At 46.6% G+C, this 22444-nt stretch overlaps 3 protein-coding genes across 4 annotated transcripts in view; 1 reads left to right on the plus strand and 2 right to left on the minus strand.

The window, feature by feature from the left end:
- Positions 1-5239, minus strand: part of LOC144605519 (polymeric immunoglobulin receptor-like) — a 6578-nt gene extending 1339 nt beyond the window's left edge. The window contains 4 exon segments of the mRNA XM_078420891.1: positions 241-369; positions 372-553; positions 3457-3703; positions 5135-5239. Of these exon segments, the coding sequence (XP_078277017.1) occupies positions 241-369; positions 372-553; positions 3457-3703; positions 5135-5183 (607 nt within the window). The 5' untranslated portion in view covers positions 5184-5239.
- LOC144605580 (polymeric immunoglobulin receptor-like) overlaps positions 1-22444 on the plus strand; it is a 161049-nt gene that overhangs the window by 5119 nt on the left and 133486 nt on the right. The window lies entirely within an intron of this gene.
- The window catches only part of LOC144605520 (uncharacterized), an 18685-nt gene continuing 5667 nt past the window's right edge, over positions 9427-22444 (minus strand). The window contains exons 4-7 of the mRNA XM_078420892.1: positions 21108-21428; positions 19783-19831; positions 12706-12796; positions 9427-9848 (exon numbers count right to left, since the gene is read on the minus strand). Coding sequence (XP_078277018.1) covers positions 9801-9848; positions 12706-12796; positions 19783-19831; positions 21108-21428 — 509 coding nt within the window. The 3' untranslated portion in view covers positions 9427-9800. The remainder of the gene's footprint in view (positions 9849-12705; positions 12797-19782; positions 19832-21107; positions 21429-22444) is intronic.

Below are 22444 nucleotides of genomic sequence, written 5' to 3' on the forward strand. Positions count from 1 at the left end.
ACGGTTCAGAGGCAGGGAAATGTGGTGAGCATCCCACTTGAAGTGGGTGGCCACTCAGTGGGACAGAGCCCGCACTGGATGAGAGCAACATGAGTGGGGTTTCCCCACCCCCGCCCGCTCCCCGCAGGTCTCTGCACCGCTGCCGAGCCTCGGGATATCGGTGCTGCCCTGAACCTACCCGGAGAAAACATGGATCAGGCATTTCAATGGAGACATCAAGTCAATCGCTGAGAAACGTACCGTCAGATACTTGAAGCTGTACGTCAAACCTTGGATTGTTGAGATATGAACTAATTCCACAGCTGTACCATCCTGTATCTTCAGACTGAAGATTCACCACAGTCACAGTAAATATTCTCGTGTCGGGTTATCTGTGATTGACACTCTTCCGCTCCGTCCGCGATGTCCATTTGTTTCCACTAAAACTCCACACTTGCCACTCCGCCATTGACACCAGTGTTTTGTGTTTGAGCTGTACTCTGCTGCATAGTGACAATCGATTGTGATCGTTCTTCCACAACTCCTGTTACATACGTCTCTGCCCACACCGCACCTGGAACGGTGGGGAGAAACTTTCAGATGGAGAGCAAATGAACTGTTTAATGGAAATAGATACATTTTGAAGATTACATGAAATAAAACTTAAATCGTTCCATGATGTGTCATATTGTTTCACGGCCAATGTCTCCGGTCTGAAGTGCAGTCGCTGCTGTTATTGCCCCAGTTGTGTCAGTGTTCTGTCCCCGTGTCAGTACAATTTGGGTTCACTTCCCACTCCAGATCCCTGAGCAGAAACTGTGCTGGCATCGGAGTGCGGCACTGAGGGAGCGCGGCAGTGTTGCAGGAGCTGCCTTTCAACAATCCCAGGCGGTGCCCGGTCTCTCACCCGAAAGAAAGACCCCACTGTGCTGTTTCATTGGCGTTTGCCGCCCGCTGCGCTGCCAACATTCATCTCTCAAACGACACTAGCCCTGACTGAGGACAGAGGGCGGACGAGTTCGGATAAAGCGGGTCCCTTACAGGAGAGCATTACTAGCGTGAAAAGGCACACCGCCAGAATCGGGGACAGTTTCTTCCCAGCTGTTATTAAACATCTGATTCATCCTACCACAACCAGACAGCAGTGCTGAAATCCTATCTATCTCTTTGATGACCCTCGGACTACCCGTGATCGGATATTGCTGGGTTTACCTTACAGTGAACCTTATTTCCTTTTCATGTATCTATGCACTGTAAGAGGATCGATTGTAATCACGTATTGTCTTTCTGCTGGCTGGTTAGCACGCAACAAAAATGCTTTTCACTGTAGCCCGGTACACGTGACAACAAACTAAACTGAATTGGGAGCCAAATGTACCGCTGCGCATCGGGGACAGGTTCTGTTCCAAATGACCCCGGCTCGCCCTGAACCTTTCACAACGACCAGGCCGCGGATTGGGGAGAGGATGGAGAGAGAGTTGGGGGAGGGTGGATAGAGCGAGGACAGTGGTTCAGTCTCAGACCCCGGGGAACTGTTGGATTTGCGACAGAGTTGAGTTGGACAAATGCAGGGAATATTTGAACTGACAAATGAGTCCACAATCCTGACTCCCACCTCAGTTGTAAATACATTTTTAAAGTGTAGACTCCAAAGAATGATGCCCTCGTCTGCCCAATCTCGTCCTCCAACTCAATCCCTCGTGTCACGACAACATTGTGGTAAATAGTTTATGCACTCTTTCCATCACAAAGGGCTCTTTTCATAAATCTGAGTGACAAAACCTGAACACAATACCACATGTGCGGACATGTCAACGTCTGTACGACTAAAACATAACATCCCGTTCTGCTCTGAAAGCCCTTACTGATGAAGGTCAACGCGCCAAAAACTCTCCTGGGTGCCCTGTTAAATAATGGTGTGTTCTCATTAGCTTTCCTTTACTCCGTGTCCCACCCGGGTAATGTCGTGGTGGAGAGGCCGGCAGGCTGGCTAGCGAGGTGTGGTCAGTGGATGCTGGGGATGGCGGCGCATTGAAGGACTCAATCTCTCCCTCTAGCTCAATCCCCCTGTCCTTGCAACATCGTGGGAAAACATTTCTGCACTCTTTCCACCATTAAGGTATTTCTTGTACAGCTAAGAGACAAAAGCTGAACACAATACTCCAAAAGTGGACTCCACATCTGCAAAACTGAAACATAACATTCCATGTTCTATTCTGAATGCCCTTACTGATGATAGTCAGCGCCCCCAAAATGCTCTTCATCGCCCTGGAATTTAATACCTGTTACTCAATAGAATTCCAATACTTGTTTTCCCACCCGGGTAATGTCCGTGTGGAGAGGCTGCCGGGCGGTGGGTGGTCAGTGGCTGCTGGGGGTGGGGGCGCATTGACGGGACGGGGGGAGAGAGAGAGAGAGAGAGGGACCGCGGGATGGGGAGGGAGTGGCTGATCCCTGAGGTGGTGGCGGGGAGCGGGCTGGTCTGCTCTGGGAGGACTGAACGCAGTCTGTTGAGCTCTGGGGTCTGATTCCCTGTTCATGATTCTCCGGGCATTCAGACCGCGAGCAATACTTGTTGCGCACTGATCTGTCGGTTTGTTAGTTTGAATGCAAACCTCTGACAGGGCAAACTGCTGCTGCTGCTCTGCGTCAGCGGGGGAGGTTGAAGATGGTGTGTCCATGAAGCACGATTCTGGGTCATGAAAGACCAAGCACGTGTTCAGCGAAACTGTGGCCGAGGCGACGCTTGGGCTCGCTGATGTAAACCATTCACACTCTCTTCTGGACTTCCCCTCTGAGCGTCTGCACAACTACCGGGAATTACATTTCACAATTCACGTTGACAAAAGTAAGGGTAATACTTTATGGAGTAACGGCCAAGTAGACTCACTTTAAATTTGTGAGATCACTGGAGTTCCTCCAGAGATTCACACAAATTAACCCGTTTTTAATCCTGTCGTGATCATGACCTGAGGTGGGGGCGGGGGGCGGGCTGGTCTGCTCCGGGAGGACTGAACGCAGTCTGTTGAGCTCTGGGGACTGATTCCCTGTTTATGATTCTCCGGATATTCAGACCGCGGGCAACACTTGTTTCTCACTGATCTGTTCCTGACGGATTATTGGTTTGAGTGTGAATGCAAACCTCTGACAGGGTGACATATCCTACAGTTCAGAGGCAGGGAAATGTGGTGAGCATCCCACTTGAAGTGGGTGGCCGCTCAGTGGGACAGAGCCCGCACTTGATGAGAGCAACATGTGTGGGGTTTCCCGACCCCCGCCCGCTCCCCGCAGGTCTCTGCACCGCTGCGGAGCCTCGGGATATTGGTGCTGCCCTGAACCTACCCGGAGAAAACATGGATCAGGCATTTCAATGGAGAAATCAAGTCAATCGCTGAGAAACGTACCGTCAGATACTTGAAGATATACGTCAAGAAATCGATTGTCGGAATGCGATACTAAATTATTCCACAATAATACCGTCCTGTATCTCCAGAGTGAAGATCCTCCATAGTCACAGTAAACATTCCTAGTGCCGGGTGATCTGTGATTGACACTCTTCCGCTCCGTCCGTGTTGTCCATTTGTTTCCACTAAAACTCCACACTTGTCAGTCCGCCATTGACACCAGTATTTTGTGTATGAGCTGTACTCCGCTGCATAGTTACAATCGATTGTGATCGCTCTTCCCACAAATCCTGTTACATACGTCTCTGCCCACACCGCACCTGAAACGGAGGGGAGAAACTTTCAGATGGAGAGCAAATGAACAGTTTAATAGAAATAGATACATTTTGAAGATTACATGAAATAAAACTTAAATCGTTCCATGATGTGTCATATTGCTTCACGGCCAATTTCTCCGGTCTGACGTGCAAGCAGTGCTGTTATTGCACCAGTTGTGTCAGTGTTCTGTCCCCGTGTCAGTACAATTTGGGTTCACTTCCCACTCCAGATCCCTGAGCAGAAACTGTGCTGGCATCGGAGTGCGGCACTGAGGGAGCGCGGCAGTGTTGCAGGAGCCGCCTTTCAACAATCCCAGGCGGTGTCCGGCCTCTCACCCGACAGAAAGACACCACTGTGCCATTTCATTGGCGTTTGCCGCCCGCTGCGCTGCCAACATTCATCTCTCAAACGACACTAGGCCGGACCCGTGTTCAGACATTCACCGCCGGCACTGCCTTTACATAGCCCTGACTGAGGACAGAAGACGGACGAGTTATAATAAAGCGGGTCCCTTACAAGAGAGCGTTACTAGCATGGAAGCGCACACCGCCAGATTCGGGGCCAGTTTTTCCCAGCTGTTATCAAGCATCTGAATCATCCTAACATAACCAGAGAGCGGTGCTGAACTCATATCTATCTCTTTGATGGCCCTCGGACTACACTTGATCGGACTTTGCTGGCTTTACTTTACACCGAACATCATTTGATTTTCATGTATCTATGCACTGTAAGAGGATCGATTGTAATCACGTATTGTCTTTCTGCTGGCTGGTTAGCACGCAACAAAAAAGCTTTTCACTATAGCTCGGTACACGTGACAATAAACTAAACTGAATTGGGAGCCAAATGTCCCGCTGCTCATCCGGGACAGGTTCTGTTCCCAATGACCCCGGCTCGCCCTGGACCTTTCAGCACGACCAGGCCGCGGATTGGAGAGAGGATGGAGAGAGAGTTGGGGGAGGGTGGATAGAGCGAGGACAGTGGTTCAGTCTCAGACCCCGGGGAACTGTTGAATTTGCGACAGAGTTGAGTTGGACAAATGCAGGGAATATTTGAACTGACGAAATGAGTCCACAATCCTGACTTCCACCTCAGTTGTAAGCACATTTTAAAAGTGTAGAATTAACTTCCTGGTGAGGTTGGAACCTCTGACCTTCGGTCCGGGTGTCTTGGAGTATCTGCTCCAAATTCATTCGCTATTTTATGCCTATAAACTATCATCAGGATGCAATCAGACCATGTGTCAACAGTGGTTAAACTACGAAAAAAGTCTAGATATTCAAATGTGATTTCAGATCCATCACCACAATGCACTGCGTTCAATTTCCCCCATTACATGTCTACATATACTTAACCATCTCTGCTGTGGAAAGGGTGCACGGGACCCCAACTAACATTGATCATTGGAATATCTAGATCAGGCTTTCACTCACCGGGAAGCGAGGTGATGAGGAGAATGGGAATCCACATTGTTTTATCCATAGTAACAAGGCCAGCACTGGACTGTCGCTCAGCTCTCTCTCAGATACAAACGCATCGCACAAATAGCAATGAGGAAGATGGGAACAGGAACTCAGATCGTGAATCGTATTGAGCCAGTAGCAGCTCGACACGTAACAGTGTGAAAGGCTCTGGGTTATATTTAACACATGGTTGGGTCAGATGATCACAGTGTCATACAGCACGGAAACAGGCCCTTCTCCCCAATGCGTTGGACCAATATGCTTAGCTAAGTTAGTCAAATTTGCCCACCGACCCATATCTCCCCAAACCTTCCCTATCCATGGACCTGTCCAAGTGCCCGCTAAATGTTGGTATTGCAGCTGCCTGGACCACATCGTCAAGTATGATGGATCCGTAAGGATGGAGCGGCGGGTATCTCTGTACAATAGACAATAGACAATAGACAATAGGTGCAGGAGTAGGCCATTCAGCCCTTCGAGCCAGCACCGCCATTCAATGCGATCATGGCTGATCACTCTCAATCAGTACCCCGTTCCTGCCTTCTCCCCATACCCCCTCACTCCGCTATCCTTAAGAGCTCTATCCAGCTCTCTCTTGAAAGCATCCAACGAACTGGCCTCCACTGCCTTCTGAGGCAGAGAATTCCACACCTTCACCACCCTCTGACTGAAAAAGTTCTTCCTCATCTCCGTTCTAAATGGCCTACCCCTTATTCTCAAACTGTGGCCCCTTGTTCTGGACTCCCCCAACATTGGGAACATGTTATCTGCCTCTAATGTGTCCAATCCCCTAATTATCTTATATGTTTCAATAAGATCCCCCCTCATCCTTCTAAATTCCAGTGTATACAAGTGTATACGGTGTACTCAGAGTCTGTTAACAATGAACAGTGGTGGGAATAATGGTAGACAAAATAATGCAGGAGCAACTTTGCGGGCCACTCTGGAGAAAATAGACATAATGACATATAATCATTGGAACTTTTGTTTTGTCATATTGCTGTTGACAAGGGGCAAAACAGGAAGCTGGCGAAAGGAAGTACGGCCTTTTCACCTGAAATCAGCTGTTGATTGGAGTTCGACCCACTCCTCTCTTCTGTCACTGTAAAGTCTTTAATTCAAACTTTGAAGCACTATTGTCGTGATATTCATGTTTTGAAAATGACAATTAATGGGGTAGTGGACTGTGAAGACGTTTGTCTGGAATTACCACAGGATGGAGATCAGCTGGGAAAGCGGGATGTGGAATGTCACTGACATGTGTAATGTAACTCAAACAAGGGCGAAGTGATACACTTAGTGAAGATAAAGCAAGGTAGAATATGCACAGTGAATTGAATTGTTGACTTGTGTTCTTTGCAACACAAAGCTAATAAATTAGTAGAGTTGTGCTCATGTATATTTCATTTGTTGACTTTGTACATCTGCTTGCAACGATTAAATTATTTATGTACGCAAGTAGTTGCAGTTTAATATAACTTCATATTTATTGCTGGCTATTGTTCAGTGTGTGTTACTTTCAGGGGGACAGTGCAGATTATTCGGGTTGTGCACATCTGTGGTGTCGGTGTAACACACTGGCGTGTCCGCCACTGAAGTTTGCTGGGCGTTGGCGACTCACATTAAAGCATCTTTTGTTAGGAGCTGTTTTCTGTTCAGTGTGAAGAAAGATATGACTGTTTGAACATATTAGATTAAAGTACACTCCAAGCCAGAAGCCTCCTCTAAAACCATTCTTCATGTTTCAAATGAAAAATAGTTTCCACCCATTCTTTCTGTCCAGAGATGCTGCCTCTCCCGCTGAGTTACTCCATTTCAGACCATGTATCTCCCCCATGTGTGAGGCGCTTTGGGATGTCTTGCAGTGGGGAAAAGCTCCAGTTCAATAGACAATAGACAATAGACAATAGGTGCAGGAGTAGGCCATTCAGCCCTTCGAGCCAGCACCGCCATTCAATGCGATCATGGCTGATCACTCTCAATCAGTACCCCGTTCCTGCCTTCTCCCCATACCCCCTCACTCCGCTATCCTTAAGAGCTCTATCCAGCTCTCTCTTGAAAGCATCCAACGAACTGGCCTCCACTGCCTTCTGAGGAAGAGAATTCCACACCTTCACCACTCTCTGACTGAAAAAGTTCTTCCTCATCTCCGTTCTAAATGGCCTACCCCTTATTCTTAAACTGTGGCCCCTTGTTCTGGACTCCCGCAACATTGGGAACATGTTTCCTGCCTCTAATGTGTCCAATCCCCTAATTATCTTATATGTTTCAGTAAGATCCCCCCTCATCCTTCTAAATTCCAGTGTATACAAGCCCAATCGCTCCAGCCTTTCAACATACGACAGTTCCGCCATTCCGGGAATTAACCTAGTGAACCTACGCTGCACGCCCTCCATAGCAAGAATATCCTTCCTCAAATTTGGAGACCAAAACTGCACACAGTACTCCAGGTGCAGTCTCACCAGGGCCCGGTACAACTGTAGAAGGACCTCTTTGCTCCTATACTCAACTCCTCTTGTTATGAAGGCCAACATTCCATTGGCTTTCTTCACTGCCTGCTGTACCTGCATGCTTCATTTCATTGACTGATGCACTAGGACACCCAGATCTTGTTGAACTCCCCCTCCTCCTAACTTGACACCATTGACTCCCATTAGAACATTAACAAGCTCGATTTGAGCGGGCCAGGCAGCATTAGGGTGACCACAGGGTCTGCACGTATCTCTGGCTACACAGCACCCATCGGATATCCCTGAACTGAGCCTCTGGTTTCACTTCCTCTGGTTTCACTTCCTCGTCTCATCGCTTACTGTGTGGAGAATATTTATCTTTGTCAGTGGGACATTTTACCCAAATCAATCCTTGACGCTTCCCGAAATTTATGGTATTACTCCATTATTGCAGGTCACCATTTCTTATTTTAAAACATCATCCTTCATAGTCCTTTCATGGGCGGGGTTACAGTCACAAGTCAGGCTCAGAAAAGCAACACAATGTATTTGCAGTTTCACATCCCGTTCTTGCAAGCTGCAACTCAACCATTTTGTTCTGCACTAGAATAGACTTTCCACTATTTATGGTCCTTTAACTGCTTTGTACCGTGGCCAAAATGAATAACTCGTTGCAGCGTTGAAATGTTTATCAATATTACTGTAATCAAAAGACGCGAAAGTGGGATAATACAGAACTAGAATGGTCTGTATCCATTCTGTATCTTTCAATCACTCAATCAAAAAACACAATAGTTGTACAAAATGCTGGAGTAACTCAGCGGGACAGGCAGCATCTCTGTATGAAAGGAATGGGTGACGTTTCGGGTCGAGACCCTTCTTTAGACTGAAGTCAGGGGAGCGGGAGATATTTGGATAAGGGATTGTAAGGTGTGAAAATGAGACAAAGGGGATGGAGATCAAGGAAAATGTAGAATAGATCATTGTTTGCTGGGAGAAGGTATCCACAAGGCAATGAGAGATAAACGGTAGTCGGAGACAGTCACATTTATCGTTGGACTGGGAAGTGGGGGGGGGGGGGGGGGGGTGGTTTGCGACGGAAAGCAAGTGGTACTTGAAGTTAGAGAAGTCAATCTTCACACCGCTGGGGTGTAAGCTGTCCAAGCGAAATATGAGGTGCCGTTCCTCCAATTTGCGCTGGGCCTCACTCTGACAATGGAAGATGCCCAGGACAGAAATGTCAATGTGGGAATGGGAGGGGCAGTTAAAGTGTTTAGCGACCGGGATATCAGGTATGTTTAGGAGGACTGAGCGGAGCTGTTCAGCGAAACGATCGCCGAGAAGAGAAACCAAGCGCAGGCTCAGCGATCGTTTCGCTGCACACCGCCGCTCAGTCCACCTAAACCTATCTGATCGATCCACAGATGCCGCCTGTCACGCTGAGTTACCCCAGAAATTTAGGTCTACCTTCAGGTTAAACCAGCATCTGCAGTTCCTTCCTACATAAAAATTAGTTGCATGTGGGAAATGAAATCTGCAGCAGTTGATTGTGCTTAGCGCGCCAGCCAGCATCGGTGGAGAGAAAAATAAGGCTAATAGTCAGAACAATGTCGTTGCATAATTTTCTTCTGATGGGACAGCATGGCCTGAAAGATTAATTGATTGATTTTCCTAAACGCCTTTAACGTTTGGCAACAGGAGGAATATCCAGCAGTCTGATTGCAGTCTGTTCTTCTTCACTGAAGTTGCCGTCTAAACAAAACAAATTAGACAAGCAATTCGTTGACCACAACAATTTATTAAGAAACGTTCTGATGCAGTGGTGTTCATTAATCCGTAAAAAACATTTTTTTCCAGGAAGTTAAATGTATAGAATATAGTTTAAGATAGTGTCAGGCTCTGGAGCAGCAGAAAACATGCAAAGGTTAAAACAATGGTTCGAAGGTTACGAAAGAGACCTTGGAAGAGGTGACAAAAATTAAGATTAGTGCGGGAAATGGGGTTTGGAAACAGATATGGTTTGGAAAGTTTGAAACATTGCTTTGAAGACACTTTCATGGAATCGTTAATTGAATTGCAAGAGACATATATTCTGTCCAATTGATATGAGTTGACAAAGCAGGATGATGCCTAAATATTTCATCGCGGTGCTGAATTCCCTCACTGTTGGTGTAAGCTAGGAGTCTTCACTGTAATTCGTGGGCCGAGTGGCCAGGTTCTGATTTATCGCGTCTCTGCAAAAGACAATGTGAAGTCATCAGACTCATTGACAGTGGGAATCACGCTTTATTTGACCCGACCACTCCCAACACAATGCTGTCTGCAAGGTGGACCCCAACGAATCCACACCAGGCACAGAAATCCACCCTGCACACGCACAACCTGACAAAACCTCGGGATATCATCCATATAGAGATTTGGTTTGACTTCAGGATATGAAAACGTGCACGGTTTCTGTATCCATCAATGGACAGGATATTTGAATGCATTAATGGAAACCGCTTGGATACTTTCGGCGACGAGAAGGGATTGCTTTGGCCAGAGAGTGGTGAATCTATGGATTTCATTGCCACAGGAGGCTATGAAGGCCAGGTCAATTCTTACCGGAGATGCTGCCCGTCCCGCTGAGTTAGCCGAGGATTTTTATATCTATCCATGCCAATTGATATTTTTAAGGCGGAGATTTTCATATTCTTAATAAATAAAGATGTCAAGGGTTATCTTAAGTGTTCTGAACTTAAAGAAAGGTAACTTTGAGGGTATGAGGCGTGAATTGTCCAAGATAGACTGGCGATTGATGCTGAAAGGGTTGACGGTGGACATGCAATGGAAGGCATTTAAAGGTCGCATGGATGAACTACAACAAGTGTTCATCCCAGTTTGGCAAAAGAACAAACCAGGAAAGGTAGTGCATCCGTGGCTAACAAGGGAAATCAAGGATAGTATTAAAACAAAAGATAAAGCATACAGATTAGCCAGAAAAAGTAGCATAACAGAGGACTGGGCGAAATTCAGAGTCCAGCAAAGGAGGACAAAGAGCTTAATTAGGAAAGGGAAAATAGATTATGAGGGAAAACTGGCAAGGAACATAAAAACTGACTGCAAAAGCTTTTATGGATATGTCAAGAGAAAAAGATTAGTTAAGACAAATGTAGGTCCCTTGCAGTCGGAAACAGGTGAATTGATCATGGGGAACAAGGACATGGCAGACCAATTGAACAAATACTTTGGTTCTGTCTTCACTAAGGAAGACATAAACCGTCTGCCGGAAATAGCGGGGGACCGGGGGTCTAATGAGATGGAGGAACTGAGGGAAATCCAGGTTAGTCGGGAAGTGGTGTTAGGTAAATTAAATGGATTAAAGGCAGATAAATCCCCAGGGCCAGATAGGCTGCATCCCAGAGTGCTTAAGGAAGTAGCCTCAGAAATAGTGGATGCATTAGTGATAATTTTTCCAAACTCTTTAGATTCTGAAGTAGTTCCTGAGGACTGGAGGGTAGCTAATGTAACCCCACTTTTTAAAAAGGGAGGGAGAGAGAAAACGGGGAATTCTAGACCAGTTAGCCTAACATCGGTAGTGGGGAAAATGCTAGAGTCAGTTATTAAAGATGTGATAGCATCACATTTGGAAAGTGGTGAAATCATCGGACAAAGTCAGCATGGATTTACCAAAGGCAAATCATGTCTGACGAATCTTATAGAATTTTTCGAGGATGTAACTAGTAGAGTGGATAAGGGAGAACCAGTCGATGTGTTATATCTGGACTTTCAGAAGGCCTTCGACAAGGTCCCACATAGGAGATTGGTGTACACGGTATTGAGGGTTCAGTGTTGAGGTGGATAGAAAATTGGTTGGCGGACAGGAAGCAAAGAGTAGGAATAAACGGGTCCTTTTCGGAATGGCAGGTAGTGACTAGTGGGGTACCGCAAGGCTCAGTGCTGGGACTCCAGTTATTTACAGTGTATATTAATGATTTGGACGAGGGAATTGAATGCAACATCTCTAAGTTTGCGGATGACACGAAGCTGAGTGGCAGTGTTAGCTGCGAGGAGGATGCTAGGAGGCTGCAGAGTGACTTGGATAGATTAGGCGAGTGGGCAAATGCATGGGAGATGCAATATAATGTGGATAAATGTGAGGTTATCCACTTTGGCTGCAAGAAGAGGAAAGCAGAGTATTACCTGAATGGTGACCGATTGGGAGAAGGGGAGATGCAACGTGACCTTTGTGTCATGGTGTACCAGTCATTGAAAGCAAGCATGCAGGTGCAGCAGGCAGTGAAGAAAGCGAATGGTATGTTGGCATTCATAGCAAGAGGATTTGAGTTTAGGAGCAGGAAGTTTCTGCTGCAGTTGTACAGGGCCTTGGTGAGACCGCACCTGGAGTATTGTGTGCAGTTTTGGTTTCCTAACCTGAGGAAAGACATTCTTGCCTTAGAGGGAGTACAGAGAAGGTTCACCAGATTGATCCCTGGGATGGCGGGACTTTCATATGAGGAAAGACTGGATAGACTGGGCTTGTACTCGCTGGAATTTAGAAGACTGAGGGGGGATCTTATAGAAACATATAAAATTCTTAAGGGATTGGAGAGGCTAGATGCCGGAAGATTGTTCCCGATGTTGGGGGAGTCCAGAACCAGGGGTCACAGCTTAAGGATAAGGGGGAAGTCTTTTAGGACCGAGATGAGAAAACATTTCTTCACACAGAGAGTGCTGAGTCTGTGGAATTCTCTGCCACAGAAGGTAGTTGAGGCCAGTTCATTGGCTATATTTAAGAGGGAGTTAGATGTGGCCCTTGTGGCTAAAGGGATCAGGGGGTATGGAGAGAAGGCAGGTACAGGTTACTGAGCTGGATGATCAGCCATGATCATATTGAATGGCGGTGCAGGATCGAAGGGCCGAATGGCCTACTCCTGCACCTATTTTCTATGTTTCTATATTTCTATGTTTCTATGTTATGGGAAGATGGCAGAATAATGGGATCGAGAGGGAAGGATAGATCAGCTGTGATTGAGAGCGGATTAGACATGATGGGCTGAATGGCCTAATTCTGCTGATATAATTTATGAACATGATGACAATAAAACTTACCTTGGAGGCTCTTGTGAAGAACGCGATTGAGATACTCCAGATCAGAAGCAGGAGAAAGAGCAGCCAGCGCCCCACAGTCCATGCGATGTAACTGAGCAAAGGGCAAGAGATACAGTATCAATGGGAGGAAACGAGACGGTTTATCTTTCAAGCATTTACCTGTTATTTGCTTCCTAATCTTGGTGGAGTGGAGCGGGGCATAGCAGGAGAGCCAATTGAGATCTGGGAGAATGAACGGGTGTTAGACGGTGGGGTGGGGGGAGGGGGTGTGGGGGGGGGGGGGGGGGGAGGGTGGGGGAGTGCGGTGAGAACAATTATGATCACCAATAACAGTCCTCATTGTGAGGCATGGCTACAAGACTGGGGTTGAGACATTACACGGTTACATGGATTCGGAGAAGACTCTGTTTTGAGATGGAGCAGTGAAACCAGTGAATGCAGAGCAGATAGACAGAAAATGCTGGAGAAACACAGTGGGAGAGGCAGCATCTCTGGAGAGAAGGAATGCGCGAGGTTTCGTGTCGAGAACCTTCTTCAGACTGGGAGTCAGGGGAGAGGGAAATTGGGGATGTGGAAGGATACAAAGAACAGCGTAATACCCTGGAAGAAAGAAAAATGCAGCTGATACGAAGATTATGTTAAAATTCACATGGATAGACAGGAATAATTTTTAAAAGATTAGTTCTGATGGTGGAAGGGAGGCGGGGCAATAAATATGGAAACAGATGAGGCCAATTAATTAATTAAATTATAAATGATAATGCTTAATCTCACACCCTCGATATTACTAGGATTAACGCGGTAGGTGGGTGGATGCAGGAATCGTGTTCGAAAAATCGGTTAAAGGTTCGCTCATAAAGGCGTGGCTTTTATTACCGTTTTTATTTCCTAACGCAAGCATAACATATGAGTGTGATAGAAAGTCAGATCTATTTCAATTGTAATCAGATCAATAACAATGTCTTCCTACTTGAAAGACTATATTATGATGGAATATCGCTGTATTCGGTCTGATTCAAGACTGTTTTCTCACATTCTGCGACAGCGACGTTTTTCTGCATGACCCGATCAATTGCATGGTGATGCCACGTGATATCAAGGAGGGATGTCTTAGCCCATAATTCACAATACATTTTCCTATCAGCACCACGCCAGAGCAAGTCACAGAAAAGATAAACTGCAATACTTGAGTTTAGCAACTGTACTCATCTCACAGCATGGGATGAGGTTCGTGATGGAGCGGTCATTGTGAATACTGTAGGGAACGCCCTCTGAAAAGCAGCAAATGGAGGAACTTGTTCCTTTCATCCAAGTATGTACACAACACAATGAGACGTAAACCAGTGCAATTCCCATTCTGATGAGTTAACATATCTGGTTTGCACATTATATACTTATATTATTATAGAATAAGGTCATAAGGTCACAAAGCCATAAGGAATAGGAGTAGAATTAGGCCATTCGGCCCATCAAGTCTACTCCGCCATTCAATGATAATAATAATAATAATAATGCATTTTATTTATATAGCGCTTTTCATATACTCAAAGACGCTTTACAGAGATTTTGAGAACATAGGGAAATTAATAAATAGATAAATAAGTAAATAAATAAATGAACAGAGAAAGGAGACAGAAGGTGAGGTGACCTTCAGTGGTTGAAGGCAGTACTGAACAGGTGAGACTTCAGTGATGTTTTGAATGTGGTGAGTGTGGAGGAGTCTCTAACGGTTTGGGGTAGTGAGTTCCATAGGATGGGAGCAGCGATGGAGAAAGCCCTGTCCCCCCAGGATCTGAGTTTAGTCCGGACGTGGGGGGGATAGGAGATTGGCAGCGGCAGAGCGGAGGGTGCAGGTGGGAGTGTGCCTGTGGAGGAGGTCGGTCAGGTAGGATGGGGCCAGGTTATGGAGGACTTTGTAGGTCATGAGGAGGAGTTTGTACTGGATTCTCTGGGGGATGGGGAGCCAGTGGAGTTTATAAAGGACGGGGGTGATATGGTCACGGATCGAGGTGTGTGTGAGTAGACGGGCAGCGGAGTTTTGAATGTATTGAAGTTTATTGATGATTTTTGAGGGTGCGCCATAGAGGAGTCTGTTGCAGTAGTCCAGACGGGAGGTGATGAAGGCGTGGATGAGGGTTTCTGCAGCTGTGGAGGAGAGGGATGGACGGAGACGGGCAATGTTTTTTAGGTGGAAGAAGGCTGTCTTTGTGATGTGTTTGATGTGTTTGTCGAAGGAGAGGGTTTGATCAAGGATGATTCCAAGATTCCGGATGTGAGGTGAGGTGGATACTGGGAGACCATCAATGTTGAGGATGAAGTTTTGGGTGGATTTGGTGAGCGTTTTTGGACCAATGATGATGATTTCAGATTTGTTGCAATTGAGTTTGAGGAAGTTTGATTGAAGCCAAGATTTTATTTCAGTGATGCAGTTTGTCAGTGTAGAGTGTGTGGTGGGGGAGATTGACTTGGTGGAGATGAGGAGCTGGATATCATCGGCGAAGCAGTGGAAGTTGAGACCATGACGGCGGATTAATTGACCAAGGGGGAACAGGTAGAGGATGAAGAGGAGGGGGCCAAGGACTGAGCCTTGGGGGACACCTTGGGGGAGAGGAGCGGTGGGGGATTTAGAGTTGTTAATGGAGATGAACTGATGTCTGTCAGAGAGGTAAGATTTGAACCAGGATAGGGCTGTGCCGGTGATGTTAAGGGAGGTTTCAAGTCGGGTGAGGAGAATGGAGTGATTTATGGTGTCAAAGGCGCGCTGAGGTCAAGTAGGATGAGGATGTTGAGGTTGCCAGTGTCGGAGGAGAGGAGAATGTCGTTTGTGATTTTGAGGAGCGCAGTTTCAGTACAGTGGTTTGAGCGGAATCCGGATTGGAAAGTTTCATACAGTTTATTGGTAGAGAGGTGGTATTTGAGTTGGGAAGCTACAGCACGTTCCAAAACTTTGGACAGAAAGGGTAGGTTGGAGATTGGTCTGAAGTTGTTTGGGGTGTCAGGGTTTAGACCAGGTTTTTTCAGAATGGGGGTGACAGCAGCGATTTTGAGGGATGGCGGGACGATGCCAGTGGACAGGGAGGAGTTTATTGTTGCAGTGATAAGTGGAGAGAGAGCAGGAAGGCAGGCCTTGACAAAGCTGGAGGGGATGGGGTCCAGAGAGCAGGTGGCAGTTTTTATTCCTGCGAAGAGGCCAGAGAGGTCGGTGGTGGAGATTGGGGAGAACTGAGGCAGGGGCTGACAGGATAAGGGGGGGCAGGTGGTTTGAGGGGGAGCAGGTGCGTTCATGGTTAAGGTGCTGTAGATGTTGTCTATTTTGCTTTGGAAGAATGAAAGGAAAGTGGTGCATTTTTCAACTGTGAATGATTGGGAGATGGTGTCCAGGGGGCTGAGGAGTTTGTTTATTGTAGAGAAGAGTGTTTTTGGGTTTCCGGAGCCAGAGTGAATTATTTGAGAGTAGTAGGTGGAGTGGGCACGGGAGAGGGCATCTTTATAGTGCTGTATGTGGTCTTTGTAGCCTTGGGAGTGAATTGTGAGACCTGTTTTGTTGCGGAGTCTTTCAAGTTGGCGGGCATGAGTTTTCAGCACGCGGAGTTCAGGGGTAAACCAGGGAGCAGAGTGGGTGAAGGAAACTGTTTTGGTTTTTATAGGTGCAAGCTGGTCGAGGCAGGAGGAGAGAGTGCGGTTGTAGTAGTCAGTGAGGTCAGAGGGGTTGTGGAGGTCAACGAAGGGAGAGGTGGACATTATTTCAGAGAGGGAGGATGAGAGCGAGGTAGGTGAAACAGAGTTCAGCTTGCGGAAGTTGATTTTGCGTTTTTGCTTTGGAGCTGGGGTGGGAATGTTGACAGACATGGTGATGGCTAAGTGATCAGAGAGGGTGGGGTCGGAGCCAGAGAGGTGATGTAGATTTAGTCCAGTGGAGCAGACAAGTTCCAGAATGTGTCCACGGTTATGGGTGGGAAAATTGACGTGTTGAGTGAGGTTAAAGCAGTTGAGTATTTCAGTGAAGTCAGCGGTTATTGTGGAGTCAGTGGAGTCCATATGGATGTTGAAATCACCGAGGAGGAGGATTGAGGCGGAGAGAGAACAGAACTGGGTCAGAAAGTCAGAGAAGTCAGAAAGGAATGATGGGTGTGGTTTGGGAGGGCGGTAGACAACTGCCATGACTAATTGTGTGTGGCCAGAGAGTTTGAAAGCCAGGTGTTCAAATGAAGGAGCAGATGAGATGGAGATGAGGTTGATCTTGAAGTCCTGTCGGTGAATTACGGCAATCCCACCACCTCGGTCTTCCGAGCGTGGTTTATTGATGTAGGAGTATCCGTTGGGTGTAGTGAGGTTGAGTGGGAGGTAGTCCAGAGTTTGTTGCCAGGTTTCTGTCAGACAGAGGAAGTCCAGTTTATTTTCCAGGATGAAGTCATTCAGAATGAGGCTTTTATTGTTGAGGGACCGGATGTTGAGCAGAGTGAGCTTCATGTTGCTTTGTGTGGTGTGGATGGACACGGGTGATTTAGCCAGGGCTTGTAGACAGGGGGCACGCTCGTGTGCGTTGTTGCGATGACGTAATGGACGAGTGGAAGTCCGATCAGCTGACCAGAGTGCAGGGATGGAGTGACCGGTCTGGGAGTAAACAAACTTGTGACCGGAGCCTCTGTGGATGTATCTGGGTCGTCGTAGAAGTCCGTGGTTGATGATGGCAGAGATGCATTGTGGAGTGGAGTGGTTGTTGAGCTGGAGCAGCCTGGCAGCCAAGTACTTCAGTGCCATGCCAGGCAGTGCCATGCCAGGCAGGAGCGAAGGAGCATAGAGCCCGGAGAAGTTAGCCGGCTACCGCGGGCTAGCAGATCAAAACGTCACAACAGGCACAACAGGCTGATCCAGAGCAAGGGCTATGAGGAGGACCGAGGAAGCTGAGCAGCCTGAGGGTTAATAGGGTTAATAGGGAGCTGAGGACGTGCAGGCAGAGGAGGTAGCCAGGCATCTGTTAGCGTTAGCGGTAGCGGTAGCGTTAGCAATTTGATGACGTCAGCGCTAGCTGTCAGGTAACCCATAGGGGAACAGTCCAAGCCAGCAGAGACAGGAGCACAGACAGGAGTGAGAGGTCCAAAGGTGCGGAGTCCAAGGGTGCGGAAGTAGCGGTGGAAGAGCTGGGCAGATGATACCAGGTCAAGCAGAAGGATTTGTTGAAGCAGACAGATTTTTTTTAAATCTGAGATTTTTTTTTTTTAAAACGGCAAAATTAATCCAAAAATAGAAGTGGTGAGAAGCGGCGAACAAACAACGCCAGCGTCCTCACACGTCACTTCCGGATATATGATGACTGGTCTATCTATCCCTCCTAGCCCCATTCGCGTGCATTCTCCCCCAAACCTCTAATACCCGTACCAATGAACAATCTATCTGTGTCTGCCTTAACAATATCAACTTACTTTGCCTCCACAGCATTCTATTGCAAAGAATTCCACAGACTAAAGAACATTTTCCTCATCTCCTTCCCAAAATAACATACAATTCTGAGGCTATGGCCTCTAGTCCTAGACTCTCCCACTGGAGTAAACATCCTCTCCTCATCCAGTCTATCAAAGACTTTCACTAATCTATATGTTTCAATGAGGTCCCCCCTCATTCTTCTAAACTATTGTTTCGAAGAATGTTTCAAAGAGAAATTTATCTTTTGGTTACAGGCTTGAAACATGTAAAAAGGCATTGGTTATGTTTCCTGATATTAGGGTTCATAGGATCCATAGAGAGACACCTTATGGAAGCAGGCCATTTGGCCCGTCAGGTCTGCGCTGTCCATCAACCACATTCACACAAACTCTGTGGGGAGAAGTGTGGCCTACATAGTTGTGGGACTCTGTAGGTTTAGAATAGACATCAGTCGATAGTCAATCTCCTGTGATGGTGAGATCGAGAAAGGAGAGGGTGGTGTTGGAGATGGTCCGTGCATTTAAGTGCCGGATGGAGTGCAGGAGACCGTTCCCTCTGCAACCCTGGTCAATGGCCCAAATCTACTCCTATTCCTTATGACTTTATGACCTACACCTCCCTGGTTATCTCATCCTTTCTCATTCAAACCACCCCCTCCCCAGGTACCTTCCACTTCAAATGCAGGAAATGCACCATCTGTGACTATACCTCCTCCCTCAACTCTATCCAAGGACCTCAACTGTCCTTTCAGTTTAGGCAGAGTTATTTTGAACCTCCTCCAACCTCATCTGCTGTATCAGGTGTGGACTCTTATACATCAGCAGAACCAAACGTTGACTGGGCGATCATTTCACTGAACATTTATGCTCAGTCCACCTGGGAATATATGATCTCCCAGTTGCTAAACACTTTAACCCCCTCCCATTCCCACACTGACCGTTCTGTCCTGGGCTTCCTCCATTCTCAGAGCGAGGCCAAATACAAATTGGAGGAAGTTAACAACACCAGGTATTTCGCATTGGCAGCTTACAGCCAAGCGATATAAAAATTGATTTCTCTAACTTTAAATAATCTTTGCATCCCCTCTCTCTTCGTCCCTCCCCCACCCTGGTCATTTTACGTATTTCACTGTTGCCTTGTAGTGTCTCATTGTCTGTACAACTCGTTTTCACCTAGCCCACAGCTACTAATGGATCGTTTCCTTGATCATCGTAACTTTTTTGCATATTTTTTATTCATTGTTTTATATCTTTCTATATGACCGTCGATATCGCGCTCGTTTCCCTTTCCCCTGAATCTCACTCTGAAGAACGGTCTCGACACGAAACGTCACCTATTCCTTTTTTCCAGAAATGTTGTCTGACCCGCCGAGTTACTCCAGTTTTTTGTGCCTATATTGAGTTTAAACCAGCATTTACAAATGCTTCCTACACACTGAAAGGCAAAATATGCAGAACACACATAGACGTCCGGTGTCTTGTCCTAGTGAGGCTGTGGTTCTACTGGCTGTGTCACTGTGCATTTAGATCAATACTCTCACGGGCTTTTAATGCAAGTGAACGGAAGACACAACTTTCTCTCAATTGAAGCAATCCCAATCAAAACACCAGCAATTAGCACATGGTACATTTCATTGGAAGCAGAGTAGTTTACCTTGAAGAATAATTGGATCTTTTCAAAGTTTCACAAGAATATTCAAGTCCTGTTGGAACATGGAATTAAAAATCAGTGTCATTGCTTTTCACTTGCAGTTGACCAAGAGAGCATGCTTGTCCGATATAAGGAGTTTATAGGCTTAATAGACAGGGCAATATTCCTTCAGTGTAATTGGCAGCAAGTGGGAGACATCATGACCAGCAGGAGTGCTGGTTACAACTCAGGTCGCCAACAGTAGGGCGGCTGAAAGGCGCAGCGGAAGAGTTGCTGCCTTACAACGTCAGAGACCCGGGTTTGATCCTGATTTCAGGTACTATCTGCACGGAGTTTGTATGTTTTCCCTGTGACCGAGTGGATTTTCCCCAAGTGCTCCGTTTTTCTCCCACACTCTAAAGATTTGCAGGTTTGTGGTTAATTGGCTTCTGTAAATTGTCCCTTGTGAGTAGGATAGAACGAGGGCATCGGTGAAAGGCAGCAGCGTCCACGCTGGATCTCTAAACTAAACTAAAGGAGGGATGGTGCCTGCGATGAAACATTACAGTTCGGAGCAGAAGCTGGATTGATGCGGTTTTTATTCCACCACAGGAGAGGAAGTATGAACCTATTACAGGTGCGCAAAGCTATGAGCAACATAGATAGGGTACTTCGTGGGAAATCATTACAGCAGATGTGCATAAAAGTGGAGAACATAGGGTTGGGTTAAGGAGTAGAATATGTGGAGGGTGTCTGAGCAAGGAATATTTTAATACCTAGATGGTGGAGGCACTTGAATTGTGAAGTCTGAGAAGACTGTGGATGAGGGGCTGGTAAATGGGATTAGTATCGATGGTACTTAATGGGCAAAATTAACACAGTGGACGAAAGCTGATACAGTCCTCTAGGAGTTAACTGTGGCCACATTTACTGAAAATTTCTGTTCCCTTCCCATCTTTGTGTGTCGGCCATGTGGAGATGATGGCGGGAATGTGAAAGTTCTTGGACAGATGTTACTGCAAACCTAGTTTAAAGCTGTGTGAACATAAGAGGAAGTTCTAGCCAGGAAGCTGGCCAACACCAGCACTAGGAAATCTATTGCTAGAACCCAGCCTCCAGGTATTGACGAATGGGCCATAATTCCATCGTTTTAATCTTGATAAGGTAATTATTTAACGTGCATGGATTTCAGAGTGTCGGGGTTTATGGGGAAGGCGGGAAAATGGGGTGAAGAGGGGAAAATAGATCAGTCATGATTCAATGGTCTATTTCTGCTTCTATCACTGATGATCTTATGAACCACCCTAACCCCACTTCCATTTCTTCTCCTCGTCCCCTCCACTACTTACCAGGGCCGTTGATTTTCACGAGAAAACTGCAGGACACGCCACTGCTGGAGATGGACACGTTGACCATTTCACTAGATTTTGTTCCACGTTGATTTGAGCTTTTGCAATAATATTGATGGTGCTGGTGTTTGAAGGATTGACAATGTAGATCCAGGGTATTGTTTTCTGAGATCTTTGAATCCACAGCTGGGATGTTTTCATACCAACTGTAGCTAATGGGAAGGGATCCCCGGCCCGACTCACAGGACACTGGCACTGAGCCCCCGAGACAGGAGACATTGGCTGGTGACAGAAATCCAAGCACAGGAACAGACACGGGTTCTGTTGGAAAGGAGCAAACAGTCACACACTGGGTGAACATCTGAAAATCAAACACTCGCCAATATCCACCATCTCTGTATCTCAGCCAGAGCCGCCAGGTTGGAATCTGACCCATCCATCTACAGAGAGTCATCGAGTCATACAACCGAGAAACAGGCCCTTCGGTCTAACTTGCCCCTGCTGACCAACACGCCCAAACTACACCAGTTCCATCTGCCCTTGCTTGGCCATTAACCCTCTAAACCTATCCTGTTCATGCTCCTGTCCATTTTTCCCTTAAATGTTCCTTAAAAGACTCTGTACATTTACTCGATCTAATCCTCGCATAATTTAGTACCCCTCCGTAAGATCATCCCTCTTCCTCCTGCGCTCCCAGAAATAAAGTCCTAATCTACTCAACATCTCCCGATAACTCAGGCACTCGAGTCCTGGCAAAATGCTTGGAAGTCTTTGCAACCTATCCAACTTCACAGCATCTTTCCGAAAACATGGTGATTAAAACTGACCACAAATCAGACAAACCATCACACAAATCTTGGGTTCTCTTTTATATTTCAGGTATTGCAAGCAGGAAAAGTGAGCATCGTTTATGCAACATAGTCGGACATTCAAAGCAAGAAGGAAGCTGCCCATTTGTCTAATCAAAATCAAACTGTGTATGCAGGAGAGCAATTTCGAAGGAAATCGACAGGGACACAATCCAGTACAGAAGACAACAATGTCACCCGCAGAGATAGGTCTGAAGGGTCTCGACACGAAACGACACTCATGCCTACTCTCCCGAGATGCTGCCTGACCCGCTGTGTTCACCCACTCAGATGCCCGTCAAACACCTCCTTCTTCTCACAATCCACGATTTAGATTTATACATCTCTGTGTCTCTCCATCCTCCCAGCAGCCAGAACTACCATGTCTGCCACTGTGCCGGTACACAGCAGCGCCATCTCTCTGTGTTTTACATTTCCGGCATCTGCAGTTTTTAAAATCCTCTTTTAATCTGAAACTCTGCCACGATT

This window comes from Rhinoraja longicauda, chromosome 24 (assembly GCF_053455715.1).
Source record: "Rhinoraja longicauda isolate Sanriku21f chromosome 24, sRhiLon1.1, whole genome shotgun sequence".
In the NCBI taxonomy this organism is placed as follows: domain Eukaryota; kingdom Metazoa; phylum Chordata; class Chondrichthyes; order Rajiformes; family Arhynchobatidae; genus Rhinoraja; species Rhinoraja longicauda.